The sequence below is a fragment of the Oratosquilla oratoria genome, chromosome 22, assembly GCF_046742065.1.
Source record: "Oratosquilla oratoria isolate Oo_2021 chromosome 22, ASM4674206v1, whole genome shotgun sequence".
Lineage (NCBI taxonomy): Eukaryota > Metazoa > Arthropoda > Malacostraca > Stomatopoda > Squillidae > Oratosquilla > Oratosquilla oratoria.
In genome coordinates, this window is record NC_134798.1 from 12,117,418 (window position 1) to 12,135,408 (window position 17,991).

Below are 17,991 nucleotides of genomic sequence, written 5' to 3' on the forward strand. Positions count from 1 at the left end.
ACCAAGGATGAGCATTATATACTGTGATATATCACAATCATTGGTAAATGTGAAACAATGAAAAATTCACAATCTAAAACAAACTGAGGAAGAAAAAGAGAGAATAGCCTAGAGAAAGATAACATAAGTTGGAATTATACATGAAATTGAATCTTGGTATGATAATTGAAGAATAAGAGACAAGACCCCATAAGTATAGCTAAAAACCACACATAAAGATAAAAAAAAAAAAAAAAGGTGAGTAGCAACTCACTTAAAGATTGATGCAAGGTGCTTCTGGGCCACCAAATGCTCATCCAACAACACATGCAGTGCTTCTTCAGCTTCATCTAGTCTTCTCATCAGGGTTGCTTTCCATCCTGCTAACTCATCCACAAGAACACTGCCGGAGAAGCATCATAATCATAAAATTCACTTCTAAGATCAGTCCTTTCATGTTTGGGAAGTACCATGTATATTTGTCCTGGATATTTCTCAATTTTTTTTTTATTAGATTTTTTATCAGTGGGTGTTGATTACTGGTTAGGAATCTAAAGATAGTTCATGTACTGTCAAATGGAAAAAGGTGGTAGGGAAACACAGGTTGAATCAGGAACATCTTCAAAGAGGTCATAAAACACAAGAGGTTTACTAATGAATCATTGGCTGCTGTCAGGCTGGTCCTCAGAATGAGCACACACCATTCAAGATGCTACATTCTAAGACTTTCAGCAAGATGATCTGCCATGAGGGTAAAAATACTGAAGATTTAAGTCATTTAAGTCTGTCACTGTGAAGAAGACGTATAGTTGAAACATAAGAATAAATTAGTGTTCCTGATTCAACCCATGTTTCTCTATCACCTTTTCCACTAAACTTTATGCTTGCTGTACTGTTTCAGTGATGCTCTCTCAAACCAGATTCTGAAAATTTATGTCTGTTGAAGGAATTACAGATCCAAAAAAACCCGTACTTCCTTATGCCATGTTATTGGTATATTTTCCTATTATTCACAGTGGGTTTCCCAATTCTCTGACAAGATCAGACCTCTTGTTGCCTCTGACACTTTTCCTCTGAGTCCAGAGGCCTGGAAAGCCATCATTGATCTCAAAGAAGAGATTGGGTAGGCTGTTGTGCACTCAATTGATGAAACTATTCCTTTAGTAGTCGAGATACAGCTATAGCTGCTATTCTGCTATAGCTGCTACTCTGCTATAGCTGCTATTCTGAATTAGGTAGGCCATCCAGTTGCCTTTTTCTCTCGCAAGCTCACATTTATAGAATGCAAAAACTCTGTGGTTGAAAAGGAGGTACAGTGATACCTTGAGATACAATCGCCCCAACATATGAAAAATTTGAAATACAATGTAATTTTTTACTTAATTTACACCCTAACATACGACAAAAATTTTGAGATATGATGTGGTGATGCGCGATAATTTGAAACGGCAACGGTAGGTGGCAGACCGTTTGCTCGGCTCCTGACAATTTCCGATGCTCCAGTTTGTGTGTTGTGTTCTCATTTACATCTTCACTGTTTGTCGTGATTGTGCCTGTTTTGTGTATTATTATTTTGATTTTTGTGCATAACCATGGGTCACAAAGGTAAGAACAAGGATAGTGAAAAGAAAAAAAAATCTTGATGGAGGTAAAATATGAAATAACTGCAAAATATGAGCATGGTGTGCGGGTGAGTGACTTAGCCAAAGAATATGGATGTAATGCATCAACAATATCCATGATCATAAAGCAGAAAGATGCAATAAAGAAGGTGCAGCCTTCCAAAGGCGTCACCATTATTTCAAAGCTTAGAACAAACCTACATAATGAGATGGAGTGCCTACTTTTAATATGGATTAAGGAGAAGGAGTTGGCTGGTGACTTTTATGGAAACAATAATCTCAGAAAAGGCTACTGCTATCTTCCAAGACCTTAACCCCTTCCATACGGTGCCGCATACGTAGGCGGCATGAGGAGCAAGTGGATACGCGAGGCTGCCATATTGGCGTCTTGATTATATTCATTGTAGTTGCCCCTGCGTAATGACATACTCTCTAAACTGTCTTCATCACATTTTCTATGGTTATCAAAATTCACGATCGATATAAGCGGTGACTATATTTTATGATGCGAGTATTATTACGACACATCGTACGTCTGGCAGCTAATGCTGCCCGCGAGATTTTGGCCCGTACTGAAGAGGTTAAACATGATGCAGCTAAGGAGGGAGAACCATCAGAAGGTAATGTTGGTGAGAAATAGGCAGTCGTGAATGGTTTGAAAATTTAAAAAAATGAAATGGCATTCACTCTGTAATTAGGCATGGAGAAGCATCCAGTGCAGATGTTAATGCAGCTGAAGACTTCACAGACTTCTGAATCTACTGTAGCTCAAGAAGGATACATACCGCAGCAAGTTTTTAACCGAGATGAAACGGGGCCGTTTTGGAAAAAATGCCTAAGCGCACGTTTATCACCGCGGAAGAGAAGAGCCTACCCGGCCAAAAGCCTATGAAAGATAGGCTTACTCTTACCCTTTGCGCTAATGCTAGCAGCGACTGTAAAGTTAAGCCGTTAATTGTGTACCACTCTGAAAATGCCAGGGCCTTTAAAGCTCATAAAGTTTTGAAAGACAAATTACAAGTTATGTAGTGAGCAAATAGTAAGGCATGGGTGACCCATCAGTTTTTTATAGAGTGGATGAACTTAGTTTTTGGCCCTGTGGCCAAGAAATACTTAACGGAGAATGGTCTCCCACTTAAGTGTCTCCTTCTCTTGAATAATGCTCCTGGTCGTCCTCCAGGCCTTGAGGATGACATCTTAGATAAATTGAAATTCATAATCATTGTGTATCTGCCTGCAAATACAATGTCTATCCTCCAGCCCATGGACCAACAAGTCATCTCTAATTTTAAGAAACTGTTCACAAAGCAGCTCTTCAAACATTGCTTTGAAGTTAGCAAAAACACTAACCTAACATTATGTGAATTTTGGAAAGACCATTACAACGTCATAATCTGTCTAAGACTCGTAGATCTATCCTGGCAAGGGGTTACCAGGAAAACCTTGAACTTGGCCTGGTGTTGTTGGAGAGCAAGACTTTGAGGGATTCAAACAGCCACCAGAACCACCTGTTGAGGAGGAGATTGTGTCCATTGGTCATTCCATGGGGCTGGAGGTAGACGTGGCAGATGTTGCTGATCTTGTTGAGGAGCATGCTGAAGAACTCACAACAGAGGAGCTGAAGGAGTTACAGGAGATGACCCACTTGGAGGTGATGCTGGAACTCAGCAGTGAGGAGGAGGTTGCGCAGAAGGTGCTAACTTCATGTGAAATTCGTGATATCCTTGCCAAGTGGCAAGAAGTGTCTGATTTTGTAGAGAAAAACACCCTGAGAAATTGTCTACAGGGAGAGCAAGTGCCTTATTTAATGATACGTGCCTTTCACACTTTTGCAACATATTAAAAAAAAAAGAGGCAGAAACTGACTACTCTTGATTGTTTTCTCTTAAAGCAACCATACAGTGAAGGTAATGAAGGCAGGGCCAAAAGGGCCAGACGTGAAAGTGATGATAAAAATTTAAATTGAAAAGCCACAAAAAATAAATAAATAAAATTAATAGATAAATAAAAGAAATAAATAAAAAGTAAAAATAAATAAATAAATTGGGAAAAAATTGTTTTGCTTTGTTTTTAATCATATAAAAAAGGATTTTTTTTTTTAGTCATTTTCATTTCATTTGTATCAATGTGTGTATGTTTATAATGGAACATAAGAGAGGAAGAGAGAAGGAGTTTGAATGTGTTTAAGATGTGTCTGGGAAGTGTGATGGGGGTTACTAGGCTGGATAGAGTGAGAAATGAGGAGGTGAGGAGAACAGGGGTGGAAAGGGAGTTGGGAGATAGGGTGAATGAGTGTTGGGATGGTTTGGACACATGGAAAGAATGAGTGAAGAAAGACTAGTAAAAGAGGTCTGGAAGGCAGATGTGGAGGGAGTGAACATGAGGGGGCAACTTAGGATGAGATAGATGGATGAGGTGAAAGGGGCTTTGGGGAAGAGGGGAATGTGTTGAGGAAGGATGGAAGAGGACAAAAGAAAGGGGTGAATGGAGAACGGTTGTATATGGATGATGTGATGCATGAGGTGGAATGGGTGGGGGATGTGGGGTGAGATAGTATGTGTAAGAAAAATTTGATGATGCGGCCCAAAGAGATTTCTCCCCATCTTCTTTTCTGCATGGGGGGGGGGGGGTTCCACTGATTTAATGAAGCAGCCTTCCTGTGGATATGCTGTGTCTTGCAACACTGCTTCTGACCCAGGGCAGTGGACAAGATGCAGGGGTGACCCGTCATGGAGGTGCCAAGATAAGAGGGAGTATAGAGGGTGAAGGGGAGTGGAGTATGTAGGGGATGGAATGGGTGGGAATGGTTTCTATGCCTTTGTTTTTTGGCAACCTCCCTTGTAAGGGGGAAAAATCCTTTGGTTTATGTATGTATATATGTGTTTATAATGTTTAATTGTGTTTTTATCATTACCCATTTTACACGTGTGTGTCATACGCTCATAGGCGTAGGGGATGAAGCTTACCTGGGGGGCAACACAAAATCTGCCCGAATTTTTCATACTCCCAGAACCTAAATAATTTGCCATTATACAGTGCTGTTGAAACCATCTAACAAATGCTATAGAGCTAAATATGAAAATACTTGGGGAAAATTTTAATAGAAAGTATAAAAAACACTCTAAAACCATTTATTCTTTATAGAAAAGAAACTTCAATGAAGACAAGATTTTATGAGTCATATTGTGTTTCAGTACCTTAAGCATGCATGTATAAAATATATATTCACTGAGTACAATGTGAAATAGGAAGCAGTTATAAATGTCTACAAAAAGGTCATTAAATAATAGTTCTACATCGCTTGTGAAAATATATATGATGTTAGGAACTTTCCAATAAGTTGAACACGAAACCATGTATACAGACGTAGGGACTATAGTAAATCTAGGTAAACTATACAATCACCTGATACAGTATAGTCAATCTCAAAATAATTTAGAAAAACATGCTGTCTCTGCCCTTTCGTCTACCAAATATATCTATTATAGTGTTTATGTCCACTTGGTTGACATGACTTCTTTCTATGCAAAGAAGTCCTAATGCTGATAGCCTCTCCTGGCCCATGGTGGATCTCAGGTAAGTTTTCAGTCTTCTCAAGCATGAGAATGACCTCTCGGCTGAGCAAGATGTGGCAGGTATGGCTGCCAGTGTTGTTACCACCTCTGTGAAGTGTGGCAAGGTTTCATCCAGAGAGTTTGAGTAGAGATAGTTTACCACCTGGTTTGCTGTTTTCAAGTTAACACTTTCTAGATTGTGGAAGATAGCAGTTTCCCCCATCAGGACGTCTGCATCAATGCTGTAGAAGTCTGACACTGCCTTGAAACTCTCCTCTGTAGCTTTTCCCACCACTATGTCAGATAATGAGGTCAAGATATTAGTGTCCCTGCTTGCAAATCTCTCTTTCATTTCTGAAAGAACTCTATCTAGTGCATCGTAATACACCTCAATTCTGCCTCTCTGTATATCAGTGAACAAGATGGGTTGCACCTCAGGAGTCTCTCCTAATAATGCTTGCAGCCTTATGGATGGCTTTTTCTGTCTTTTTGATGTCTTCACCTCCTTGTTTGGTGCAATCTCACTAATATTTTTGCAGTTTTTTGGGCTTTTTCCCAAATCAGGGAGAACATTTCTTCTTCTCTACATTTAGAGAGGGTTTTGATGGTTGCTTCACACGTAGCTTTTGCAGCCATAACATCAACCTCATGACCTTGCAGGTAGCTTGCCAATGAATTTGTATTTGAAAAAATAACCTTCAAAATATGCAATCCCAGGACAAACTGGAATTCCAGCATGGCCTTTATAAGGCCTGTAGCATCAACAGAGGTTTTTGCATCCTTGTCGTTTGAGAGCTGTATAAGGGCAAGCAATATTCTCTCTGGCTGTTGCTCAATGGCTTTTACTGCCTCCCACCTGCAGACCCAGCGTGTCTCACTGATAGACTTCAACTTGATGAATGGTACTGAATTGAAATCAGCTGGTATCTGCACAGAACGGAGAACATGTTCTCGTTTTGGAGAGTTAAAAAAGTGGTGAATTGACTGCACGATTCCCAGTGCATTCCTTATTACTGCATTTTCTTGCAGAGTATCCTGCAGGGCCAAGTTCAGCAGGTGTCCATAGCAGTGGACATACAGAGCTTTCGGTGCTACCTCTTGTACTCTTGCAGCCACACCCTTTTCAAAGGATTACAAAGGCAAAGCATGCCGACAGGAGACCTTTTGATCCATATCTAGGTCGGATGCAAAAAAAAAAAAAAAAAAAAAAAAAAAAATCATATTAATAATAAATTAAAACTATAACAATGTAAATAACAATTAAAATACATAAATAAATGCATTGGTATAGTTGAATAACAAACAAACAGGTAAATAGTAAATGATAATAAATTGACATATAACTAATAATAAATGAAAATCAGACAGACAAATTATAACAAAACAAAAACAAATAATATAACATAAATTATAATAATTACAGCATCTTACTTAGGTATTTATCTAAATGATTCTTAAAGCTTCGAACTGAACTACATTGCACTACCGGTGCAGGAAGTTTATTCCATTCATTAACTACACGGTTGGCAAAGTTGTTTCTACCTACTTCCAAATTGAATCTATTTCCGGACAGTTTGAGACCATTGTTTCTTGTCTGATTCTCATTCAATGTGAAAATTTGGTCACTTTTGATGTTGTCAATTCCCTTTAAAATCTTAAAGACCTGTATCAAGTCACCTCTGAGTCTACGCTTTTTTAGGGAAAACAGATTCATGTGCTTAAGTCGATTTTCGTATGATTTATTTTTGATATTTGGAATCAGTTTTGTGGCTCGCCGTTGTACTTTTTCCAGTCTGTCAATGTCTTTAATGAGATTCGGTGACCATACGGAAACAGCATATTCCAAATGTGGACGAACTAACGATTTATATAGCTTGTTAATGAGTGATGGACTTTTGAAATCAAAAGATCGCGCAATCAATCCCAGAATCTTATTTGCTTTCTCAGAGGCTGAAATACACTGCTTGGATGATTTGAGGTCGTTACTGATAATTACGCCGAGATCTTTTTCACTATCCACTTTTGTTAACGAATTTCCAAATAACTTGTAATCGTACTTGCTGTTATTTTTACCTAAGTGCATTACCTTGCATTTACTTGTGTTAAATTTCATTAGCCACTTTTCAGACCATTGCTGTAATTTATCTAAATCTTCTTGAATATCTAATTGGTTTGAGTGATCATTTGCCACTCCGCACAGTTTTGTATCATCAGCAAATTTGGAAACAGTAGATTTTAGTCCATGGTCTATATCATTTATATATACTATGAATAGAAGTGGCCCAAGAACAGAACCCTGAGGAACTCCACTTGCAACACTTTTCCATCCAGAAGTTTTTCCATTTAAAACAACTCTCTGTTTTCGACCTTTCAACCAATTACTAGTCCAACCTAATAGGCTACCACTTATTCCATGCAAAGCTAATTTAGTAATGTTTGATGCCCCATCGTAGCACTGACCCACCGCATCTTCAATCCGCAGTTTCATGCTCTTTAAAACTTCAAGTATCATGTTGAAGAGGGCCTCTCCCGTGGTGGATTGTGCTTCGTAAAAACCAAGAAAAGTCTCGGTTGGCTGAGCCTTGTAGATGTACCTCAAACATATTGCAATTTGTTCCTTGTTGCCTACATCCGAAGTTTCGTCTGCTATCAGGCTAAACCTACCAGCCTCTTTAACTACTTGGGATATATGATTCAGTACTAAGTCAGAAGTAATGTTTAAAATTTCATTCTGGACATCTGGTGATAGCCACTGATGATGGGCCTCCAGCTGTGAGTTTAGTTTGGCAGCAAGCCAGGGGATATCCTTACACCGAAGATGCAGAAGCTCTATCAGATTCCCCCGATTTACATCAGATTGTTTCCCAATATTGGACCTGTCTTCAATATGACCTCTCTGTGGGATATTTTGCTGTGCTGTGTAGAGGATAGACTCAATGATAACTTTGAGGTAGGCTCTGTTTTTCTCAACCATGTCACGGTGGGCAGTGTCAAGTTGGGTCAGCACTGATGACTCACGGTTGTGGTGCACTTTTGATTGAATCCATTTGGACATTGCCATACTGTGGTTTCTGCTACTTGCATGTTTTGCAAGTCGCTCTGGTTTCTTCCAATTGCTGAATGTGAAACTATAATCAAACAAAAACTTCTCACAGGGGAAACAGATGATTGATTTTGTGGCAGTGTCAAAACTGGTCCAGGGATACTTCTTAAACAAGTTAGGATTGAAATCTCTTGTTCCACTTTCCTTGCCCAGTTGTTTCCTGTTGTATGTATCCAAGAGAGGCTGATTTGGACCGGTTTGTATATCAGTCTCAGCTAAGGTCTCAGCCACCACTAGTTTCTCTTCTGGTCCTTCTGAATCAGTGGCAGGTGGAGCGCCTGTATCCTTGGCTTTTGTAACCAGGACCTCTATGTCTGGTTCTGCAGGAACCTGATCTTGGATCTCTTCATTGTTGTCATCACCAGTAGTTATTGAAACGTCTTCTATGGAAGTAGTGGCTTCTGTTGGCATCGCTTCACTCAACTTTGTGCTGGTAGCAACTCCAAATGACAGTTTTCTTTGTTTCGGATCAATCACAGGATGGAATTCTACTTGTTGATCATACTCATGAACTCTTTTCAAGTGTTCAGTTTTATAATCTCCATCAAGTTCCTTGCCACACTTAGAACATTTAACTTTCCTTCTGTAAAGCCTCTTTCTTGACTTCTCCATGTCCAATATGGTGTCCAACAGTACACAGACTCAACAGATTCTGTTGAAAATACAGAATGCTATTTATAGTAATTAAAATCACAAATATAACAAAATAACAGAGCAGAAAGAAAACCAACACTAGTCATAAAAACAATGACAACTGAACTTTTTTCGTCGAATGAAGCACACAGAAATAATTGAAAAATCTAATAAAAAATCAACCAGGCCTCGTAGCAACGAAAAAACAACACGTACCTCTCTCCCGTTAAAACTCACTCATTTTTTATCATAGGCTCATAACCGCCCAACATTCGTTTCGACCAATCAAGCCGACCAATTTGAATTGTGGAGGCGCGTTGATGGGGGAGTGAGGAGGGAGAGTGGACATGGGGAGAGAGGACGGGAAGGTTGTGTTGGAGGGGTGGGGACGTATGAGTGCTGTTCATGCACTCAAAAAATAACAAAAACAATAATATATACATATATATATATATATATATATATATATATATCACAATCATGCAATCATCAGCAAAGTTGCAATGATCAAAGCAGTATAGCAAATATTAGAAAATAGGTGACAAACTAGTTAAGTAAATTAGTTCTTCTGAATAGGGTATTTTTCTTCATATGTTTCTTATTGTATATAGGATAATTTCATTCCTACAAATATTCTAAAATTCACACAATGCTGTCTTCACAATGCTGTCATTCACATAGCTGTCACATGATTTAAGGCTACTGTCACGTCTATGTTATAATATGTTATAATATAGTATGTTCCATAATGGAGAGGAGATAATACTCGTTTGATCTTAAATTTCGATTGTTTCAAACGCTTGATCAACTGAGAAGCAAATATTACATTCATATCATTGTTTTTCAAACACACAAAAACTTCACAGAGGTATCCCACTCAACATTCACGTGCATTTTCAGTTGCAAAAACTATCAAAAACTGGCGAATACATGTTCCGACGCGCAACACATCGAGTTCCACACGTGATCAACTTCCGTTAGAACAGCCAATGAAAACCGTAACATACAACTGTAACTGCAACGTACACAAGTAACACACAACCTCAACTCACACACACACACACATATATATATATATATATATATATATATATTATATATATTTCTAGGGCACAGGTTCTCACGGAGACAATTTTGATTAAAATCAACTGCGCTAATAGATTTAACTATTTTCAGTTGTATCTTCTTAAGTTGTGGGTAGACATCAATGTGAAAAAAACTGTATTTGTCACGAATGAACTTGAAAGAAAGTCAGAGCATGCGTTATTGAGAAATAAATATGTTATCTACAAAAATACCATCCTCCTCCTAACCATTTCTACTCCACCAACATATGCCTAATAGGCAGAACAGATAAATAAGTCCACCAACAGTCTCAAAATTTGCTATCAGCAATTACACAATACTTCACGCCATGAAGCCTTATGGGAATTACATCAATGGTATTGGTCGATTAATCAAATACTATATGATTGCGATATTGTTCAACAATGCGAAAAACTGCTTACCACTTGAAAACAAACATTAAGAGTATAAGAAACTGTTATTTCACTAAAAATGAACTAAAAATAAGACTGAGAATATTATATATATAAAACAATCATTATCTATTTCATGTTCTAATAGAAAGGAGTAGTTAAATAACTCCAAAAACTACCTCAAAATATTCATATTATATAGCAAAATATAACTTGGACAATGATATTGAAATGTTCAATCATCAATAACATAAAAATCATAACATCAATCAACATTATAGCATAATAACATTAATCATCAATAACATAACAACTTCCAATCAGTCTTGTGAGCGATTCAAAAAATCCAACTAAACAGCAATAATATGGATCTATTAAATATATTCATATTATATAGCAGAAGTATGAAAACTCTCCAATGGTATTGAGAATTTTAATCAGCAATAAAATGTCATGCCATAAAAGCAGCAGTCAAATTACTTCCGATCAATCTAGAGTGCAATTAAATGATCTGAGCAACAAAGCAACTAAATATTTATTGTGAATATCTGTAAACACTCAACTTGCAATGATGCTGAAGACGAAAACCAATCAACAAATCAATAACAGCACCAACCAACAAGCAAAAATATCGGAGTGACGAGACACACGTCCGCACACAACAAGCGACTGAGTGGAATTGAATCTCAAAATCTACTGAAAGAATCTCATTATCTACAAAATTTGATCTTAATCCGTTAATAAGTAAAAAAAAAAATTGTTTTTTAATTTTGCACATGCGCAGCTTTATTTCAAATTTACCATAAGGAGATTAATTAGATTTATAACATCATAAACATTCGTAAGTTTCATTTAAATTGGTTGAGTAGTTTAAGGGACTGTGGGAAGTGCTTATAGGTGAACGTGTCATAAAAGTTGTTCAATTTCTTTGGTGAACTTATGTATACTTACTCTATCGGAAAGAGTATTATTGCATACTAAATTGTTTTAGTAACATGTATATATTACGTGTAGTTAATTTTTTTCTTTCTTTTTTTTATGATAGTATCTGTAATCATTGAAGTATCCACAGGCATAGGTAATCAGCCTACTATGTAGGAAATGAAAGATTAGAGTCTTGGAAACAACTTCATTGAGTTAGATTTTTTCCTACTCTCTTTTATTCTTTTTTATGATTTTTTTATTTTGAATAGTAGAAACTTCAGTGAAAATCTGCTATGATAAATTAAACAAAAAAATTAAGTTACAGTTTCCTTTGTTTTTTCCTGATCAAATTAAAGAATTACTCTTTCTCTTTACAAATTCGAAAGAATGAATGAAATCGGACAAAAAGAAACAGAGATATGGCTATTTAAATATAAAAAACATAAACTTTTCAGGAGAGGCATTTAAAGTTTAAAGGAGCGCACCGGCATTTAAAATCCTCCGGCCGCGTACTCACTCGTGACATTGTCTATTTTTTTTACGTTTCCATTTAAAACTTTAAACAAAACTGAACTGGCTATCGAAAATTTGACTTCATTTCAATATACAGAATGTTTTTTCATGCAATGGGGTTGCCAGATGTCGCCAATAATTTATCTATTTCATTTTATATATAAGAACAGAAACGGAATTGAGCTGTAATATTTGGTCGAAGTGTTACAGCCATCATAGAGAATCTTTTGAATACCTGTTGGTAGAATAAAAGATAATACGATCGCATGCATGACTGGTAGGCTAACAGATACGCGACAGGGCGACATCCTTTCTCCTTTAGCTTTGAAGAGATACTGAGATCCTTGTGGTGATTGACGATTAGTGTTGGGCAAGTTGCCAGATATCTCCATATATATTAATTATAGTAAACAAAACAGAACTGGGTATCAAAATTTTGACTTTATTTCAATATACAGAATGTTTTTTCATGCAATGGGGTTGCCAGAGGTTGCCAAAAATTTATCTATTTTATTTTATATATAAGAAAAGAAACGGAATTGAGCTGTAATATTTGGCTAAAGTGTTACCACCATCATAGAGAATCTTTTGAAATGTTTACCTAAAATTCGTTGATTTTCCAGAATTTTTCGTGTTTTCGCGCCCTACAGTCCCTTAAAGATATGCTATTTTCTACACCCTTCCACTTTTTGCAAGTTACCCATTGACTTAACCCAGTTATAGATATAAAACTTATACTTTATCAAATTGATAGAGTTGTACTATCATATGACGTTCATTTCATTAAGATCAGTCAAGTAGTTCCGGAGATAGCGTTACGGTCGGGCCGGGCCGGGCCGGTTCGGTGCAAATGTAACAAGACCCTCATCTCCATAGTAAACTTCGATTCGCTCGTAATAATCATGATAATACCATGAAGACATGACCACCACAATTTCTTGAACAATGAACAAGGTATTTTGGCATATAGTGATAATTCGTGTACTGTAGTTGAATTTTGTTTCACAGGAAATTAGTGATACAGGTGTAGTAAGAAAATATATTTTCTTATTTTGTGATTTCACTGTTTCTCTGTATAAATTGCCCAAATATCCCATGCTATTTGCCCGAATTTCAACGGGCCCCTGAACCCGGGGGGGCAGTTGCCCCCCCTGCCCCCCCGCCTCCTACGCTTATGCATACGCTAGCTCTTGTTACCCTCTCTCCCTCCCTCCCTCCCCCCCTAGCTCACACCTCCATTCACCACTATCACCTGTCTCCGTGGTATATATGATATGATAAACAACATTTATCATTGTTATTTATTATTTTATCATTGTGTGTTATTACTCATGTATAAATCTATAAAATGTGCTTTTGTGTAATTTAAGTTTGTCTTGGGGTAACTTCGTATTGCTGGAATGGATTAATTCTACTTCCATTAATCTAAATGTGAATAATTGTTTTAAGATACAATTTTTTTGACATATGACGGCAGTCATGCAACAAATTAATTTTGTATCTCAAGGTATTGGTATGTGCAATTGTGGAATGTGTAAAGAGGTGGTCTCATTACTTGACAGGACAACGTTTTACCTTAGTTATGGACCAACAGGCTGTCAGCTTTATGTTCCAAACAAATCAGCTTGGAAAAATCAAGAATGATAAAATTCAATGATGGAGGATTGAGTAGTGGTGCTACAACTATGATATCATGTACTGTCCTGGTAAATAAAACATTCTTGCAGACACTCTTATGTGCTCACTGTGGAGCTGCTATCAATAATGAGAAACTATCTGTGCTCCACACTCAATTTTGCCATCCTGGTGCAACAAGACTTGCTCATTTTGTCAGAGTGAGAATCTTCCTCATTCCAAGGAAGATGTGAGGAGGGTGTGCTTTGAATACCTTCAGTGTGCCTCATTGAAGCCTAGGTTCTACAAACCAAACCAAACTCCTCTTATCAAGGCCACGCAGCCCTTTGAATGTCTTAGTTTAAACTTTGAGGGGCCTCTACCTTTAAACTCTAGAAACCACTATATGCTCACAGTGGTGGCCAAGTATTCTCGTTTTCTGTTTGCATTTGCCTATCAGAAACTACTGGTACTATAATCCATTGTCTAAATCAGGTTTTTGCAATATTTGGTATGCCTTCCTTCCTGTATTCTGATTGCGGATCCTCATTTATGGCCAAAGATCTACATAAATTCTTGCACAATCTAGGTATTCCCACTAGCTGAACGGCACCTTATAATCCTCGAGGGAATGGGCAAAGTGAGAGTTATAATGCTATAATCTGGAAGCACATAACTCTTGCTCTGGCATCCAAGAACCTTTGAGAATGTCGATGGGAAACAGTGCTGCCTGACACTCTTCATTCAATTAGATCTCTGCTCTGAACGGCCACCAATGCTATACCACACGAGAGGCTCTTCTTGTACCAGCGTTGATCTCCCAGTGTCCATTTGTTGCCAACTTGGTTATCTGTTCCTGGACCTGTCTTACTACAATATCAGGTTTGCACTAGTAAATACGAACCCCTTGTTGATGAAGTTCAGTTGTTAGTAAACCCACAATACACTCATGTAAGGTTTATTGATGATATCAGAGCATGACTAGGCTCTGACTGGTAATATATCATTGTACGAGAGGCAAGAGGATCTCAATGTTGATCCTTCTACAGAGACTGGTTTGGAGATTCTTCCAGTGCTTACTGCCAATTCATCAGAGTTGAATTCTTCTAATGCTGCAGGTGATCAGAGGAAGGAGATATGAAAATTTATTCTCTTCTGGCTCGGGTATTTGGTGCTCCAGCTAATCTACAACGTAGGGATGAATCCTCCACTCCTGCACATGTTGGTTGATTTATGGAGTTTTTGGCTCGAAGGCCAAGTGCCAGAGCCGGTAGGCCATTCAGCGCATATCTATCTTTTAGTTTAAAAAATAAAATATAAATAAAATTCAAGTAAAACAATTAAAACAATAGACATTCACAAACACACTTCAACAACACACACTCACAAGCATTCACACACACAATTTTAAATTTCATAAAATAAATTTATGTCTTTTAAAAACTTTAAAACGTTCTTCACACAACCTTCCTCCCCTAAAATTTCTTTAAAAGATAAATCTGTTAAGAAATTTGCCCTGCGCTTATTAGAGAATGCAGGGCACTGAACTAAAATGTGTCTTATTGTCAAAACTACTTGGCAAGTGGGACATTGGGGGGCCAGCCTTTCTGCCCCACTTGCCATTAAAAATATATGTGTCATGTAGGAATGGCCAATTCTCAGTCTTGTCAAGACAATGCTTGACCTTCTGTCCAAAGGAGGACACTTCCAAGGGTTCACTAAGGGATGAATTTCTTTTAATTTATAACTGCCGTCCAGCCTTGTCCATTGCTCTTGCCACTTCTTCATTATATAACAATGGATCACTTGTTTCAAGTCCGTATGTGGGACTTTTCGGTCTGCTATATGGGTGAACCTAGTGGCGGCTTTGGCTGCAGCATCAGCCTTTTCATTTCCAGTGACACCCACATGGGACGGCACCCAGCAAAAGTTTACTTTTATCTTCTTTCTGTTGTTTATGAGAATCAGCCATTCCTGTATTTCTTGCACTAAAAAATTATGAGGCAACAAATTATTCACAGAGGATAGAACACTCATGGAATCCGTAAAAATAACAACGTTCCTACCACATGGAACAGAATTAAAAACAAACTTCAGGGCGTTGCTGACTGCCAGCAGTTCAGCAGTAAAAACAGAGCTAAAATCAGGCAACTTTCTCTTTAAAACTGTGCTATCAGTTACAACAGCACAACCAACACCGTCTTGGGATTTTGATCCATCTGTATAAATAAAAATTGCATCAGCATGTACTGATAAATGTTCTAAAAATTCATTTTTTAGCTCTACAGCAGTTCTGTTTTTCTTCTTTTTAAGAGGACATATTTCAGTGGGGCATCGGTTCCAAGGAGGGAATTTGGGAGGCGTGATCTCAGCAATTGTGTTAGGAACAAGTCCTACCTTCTCTGTCCCAACTTCACATCTCACTTCTAAAGGTTTCAGCAGAGTACTTTTCCTTGGAGCTCTGTCTACCGGCTGCTTTACAAATTTGAAGTTTGGATTCTGTTTGGATGTCAAGACACGAGATATATATCTAAGGCTTAATTCCTCACTGCGAATATACAGGGGAGGAATTCCTGCGTCCACACACAAGCTATCCACTGGAGATGTTCTATAGGCTCCCGAACAGATCCGTAAAGCCATATTGTGGACTATATCAAGCTTCTTCAGTGAACTTTTACATGCCGATCCATAAATTTGACATCCGTAATCCATTTTACTGAGGCACAATGTTTGGTAAAGCCTTATTATAGTTACACGATCTGCTCCCCAGTTGAAACAAGACACTACTTTTAGTATATTAAGTCGCTGTTTGACAGTGTATACAACCTCGTTTATGTGATTTGTGAATGTCAACCTTTTATCCAATACCAGACCCAAGTATTTTACTTCATCTTCATACGGTAATATGACACCCTCTAAGAATAGTGTTGGTATTTCTTCCTTGCGTCTTAGTCTGGAAAACCTTATGGCTTTGGTTTTTTCAGCAGAGAATCTGAAGCCCCTGCAATTAGCCCATGCTGTTGCTAAGTTGATAACCTCTTGAATCTTTTGGCCCGTTTCCAATGTTGTCGATTTGCTGCACACAATAGCGAAGTCATCAGCATAAGCCAATCCATGAACTCCTGTGGGAACTTGTTCTAATAAACTATTAATGGCTATGCTGAAGAGTGTAGGACTCAGAACACTTCCTTGGGGAATCCCTTCCTCTTGAAGATATGCACAAGAGAAAGAAGAGCCCACTCGGACTTTTAGATAACGGTCAGATAAGAAGTCCTTTAAACAATTGAACATATTACCCCCGATACCCCACTCTGCAATTTGCTTCAGAATGCCTCCCCGCCAGGTAGTATCGTAGGCATTTTTCAAGTCAAAAAACACACCAATGCTAGAGTTCTCAATTGCGAAGGCATTCTCAATCTCACGAGTGATAAAAAGTAAGGGGTCCAGAGTGCACTTATTTCTTCTAAATCCAAACTGTCTGTTAGATAGCAGATTTTTAGATTCCAAAAACCAAACTAAATGCATATTAACCATTCTTTCATAGATCTTACAAATGCAGCTAGTGAGAGCAATAGGTCTGTAACTTTGTGGGTCATGAGGATCTTTTCTTGCCTTTAAGATTCCTATGATGATGGAAGTCTTCCAAGATTTAGGAGAAGATCCACAAGACCAAAATTTGTTCAGCACATTTAAAAGGAATTTCTTCGACGATATGGATAAGTGACCAACCATGGAATAAAGAATGTCATCCTCTCCAGGAGAGGTTGGGGAGGATAGAGATAAAGCATGATCCATTTCATCCAAGGTGAAGAGAAGATATGCCTCCGAGTTCGTATTGGTAGGAGGTATAATAGTGGTCTTGGCTCTAATTCTTTGGAAATCATCTGAATAATGTAGTGGGCTTGAAATATCAGCATAATGTCTTCCAAAACCCTCTGCTACTTCTCTTGTATATGATATAAAACAGTCATTTATCTTCAGAATGGATAAGGGAGATGGAGTAAACTTTCCTTGTAATTTTCGAATCCTATTCCATACTAAGGTAGGGGAAGAGTCATATTTCAATTCGCTAATATATTTAACGAAGGATTCCCTCCTTGCTTTCTTGAAGATTTTCTTCTGCTTTGCTCGAGCTCTTCTGTACGTTATCTTATTGACTAAACAAGGGTATCTCCGATATCTCTTATAGCAAATTCTTGTAATCTTTCTGCTTATAGCACATTCATCGCTCCACCAGGGGACTACTGGGCGTTGAGGTTTACCAGCTGTCCTAGGAATGGAAGAGAAAGCACCAGAGAGTATCATGTCTACCAGGTAGTCATACGCATCACAGTTATTACCAAAATCACTAGTCTTATAATTAATCTCTGTGGATCTCCTAAATAATTCCCAATTAGCCTCTCCTGTCTTCCATTTAGGTAAGCAACAGGAGGGAGTGTTCTTTAAATATTTGATATGGATAGGCCAGTGGTCGCTACCATGTAATTCTTCATCTATTGACCAACTGTAGTCTAATCTTAAGGATGATGAACAAATAGTTAGGTCTATAGCAGAACTTGAGTTGTGAAAGA

At 37.9% G+C, this 17,991-nt stretch overlaps 1 protein-coding gene across 8 annotated transcripts in view; it reads right to left on the reverse strand.

Annotated features, from left to right (window-relative positions):
- The window catches only part of LOC143037434 (uncharacterized), a 102,839-nt gene that overhangs the window by 18,947 nt on the left and 65,901 nt on the right, over positions 1-17,991 (reverse strand). For 7 of the 8 annotated variants that reach the window (XM_076205652.1, XM_076205651.1, XM_076205650.1 and 4 more), the window contains one exon: positions 254-382. In XM_076205652.1, the coding sequence (XP_076061767.1) occupies positions 254-382 (129 nt within the window). Of the gene's footprint in view, positions 1-253; positions 383-6,374; positions 8,911-17,991 lie in introns of those variants that run through there. The other variant, XM_076205644.1, reaches the window with a different exon arrangement.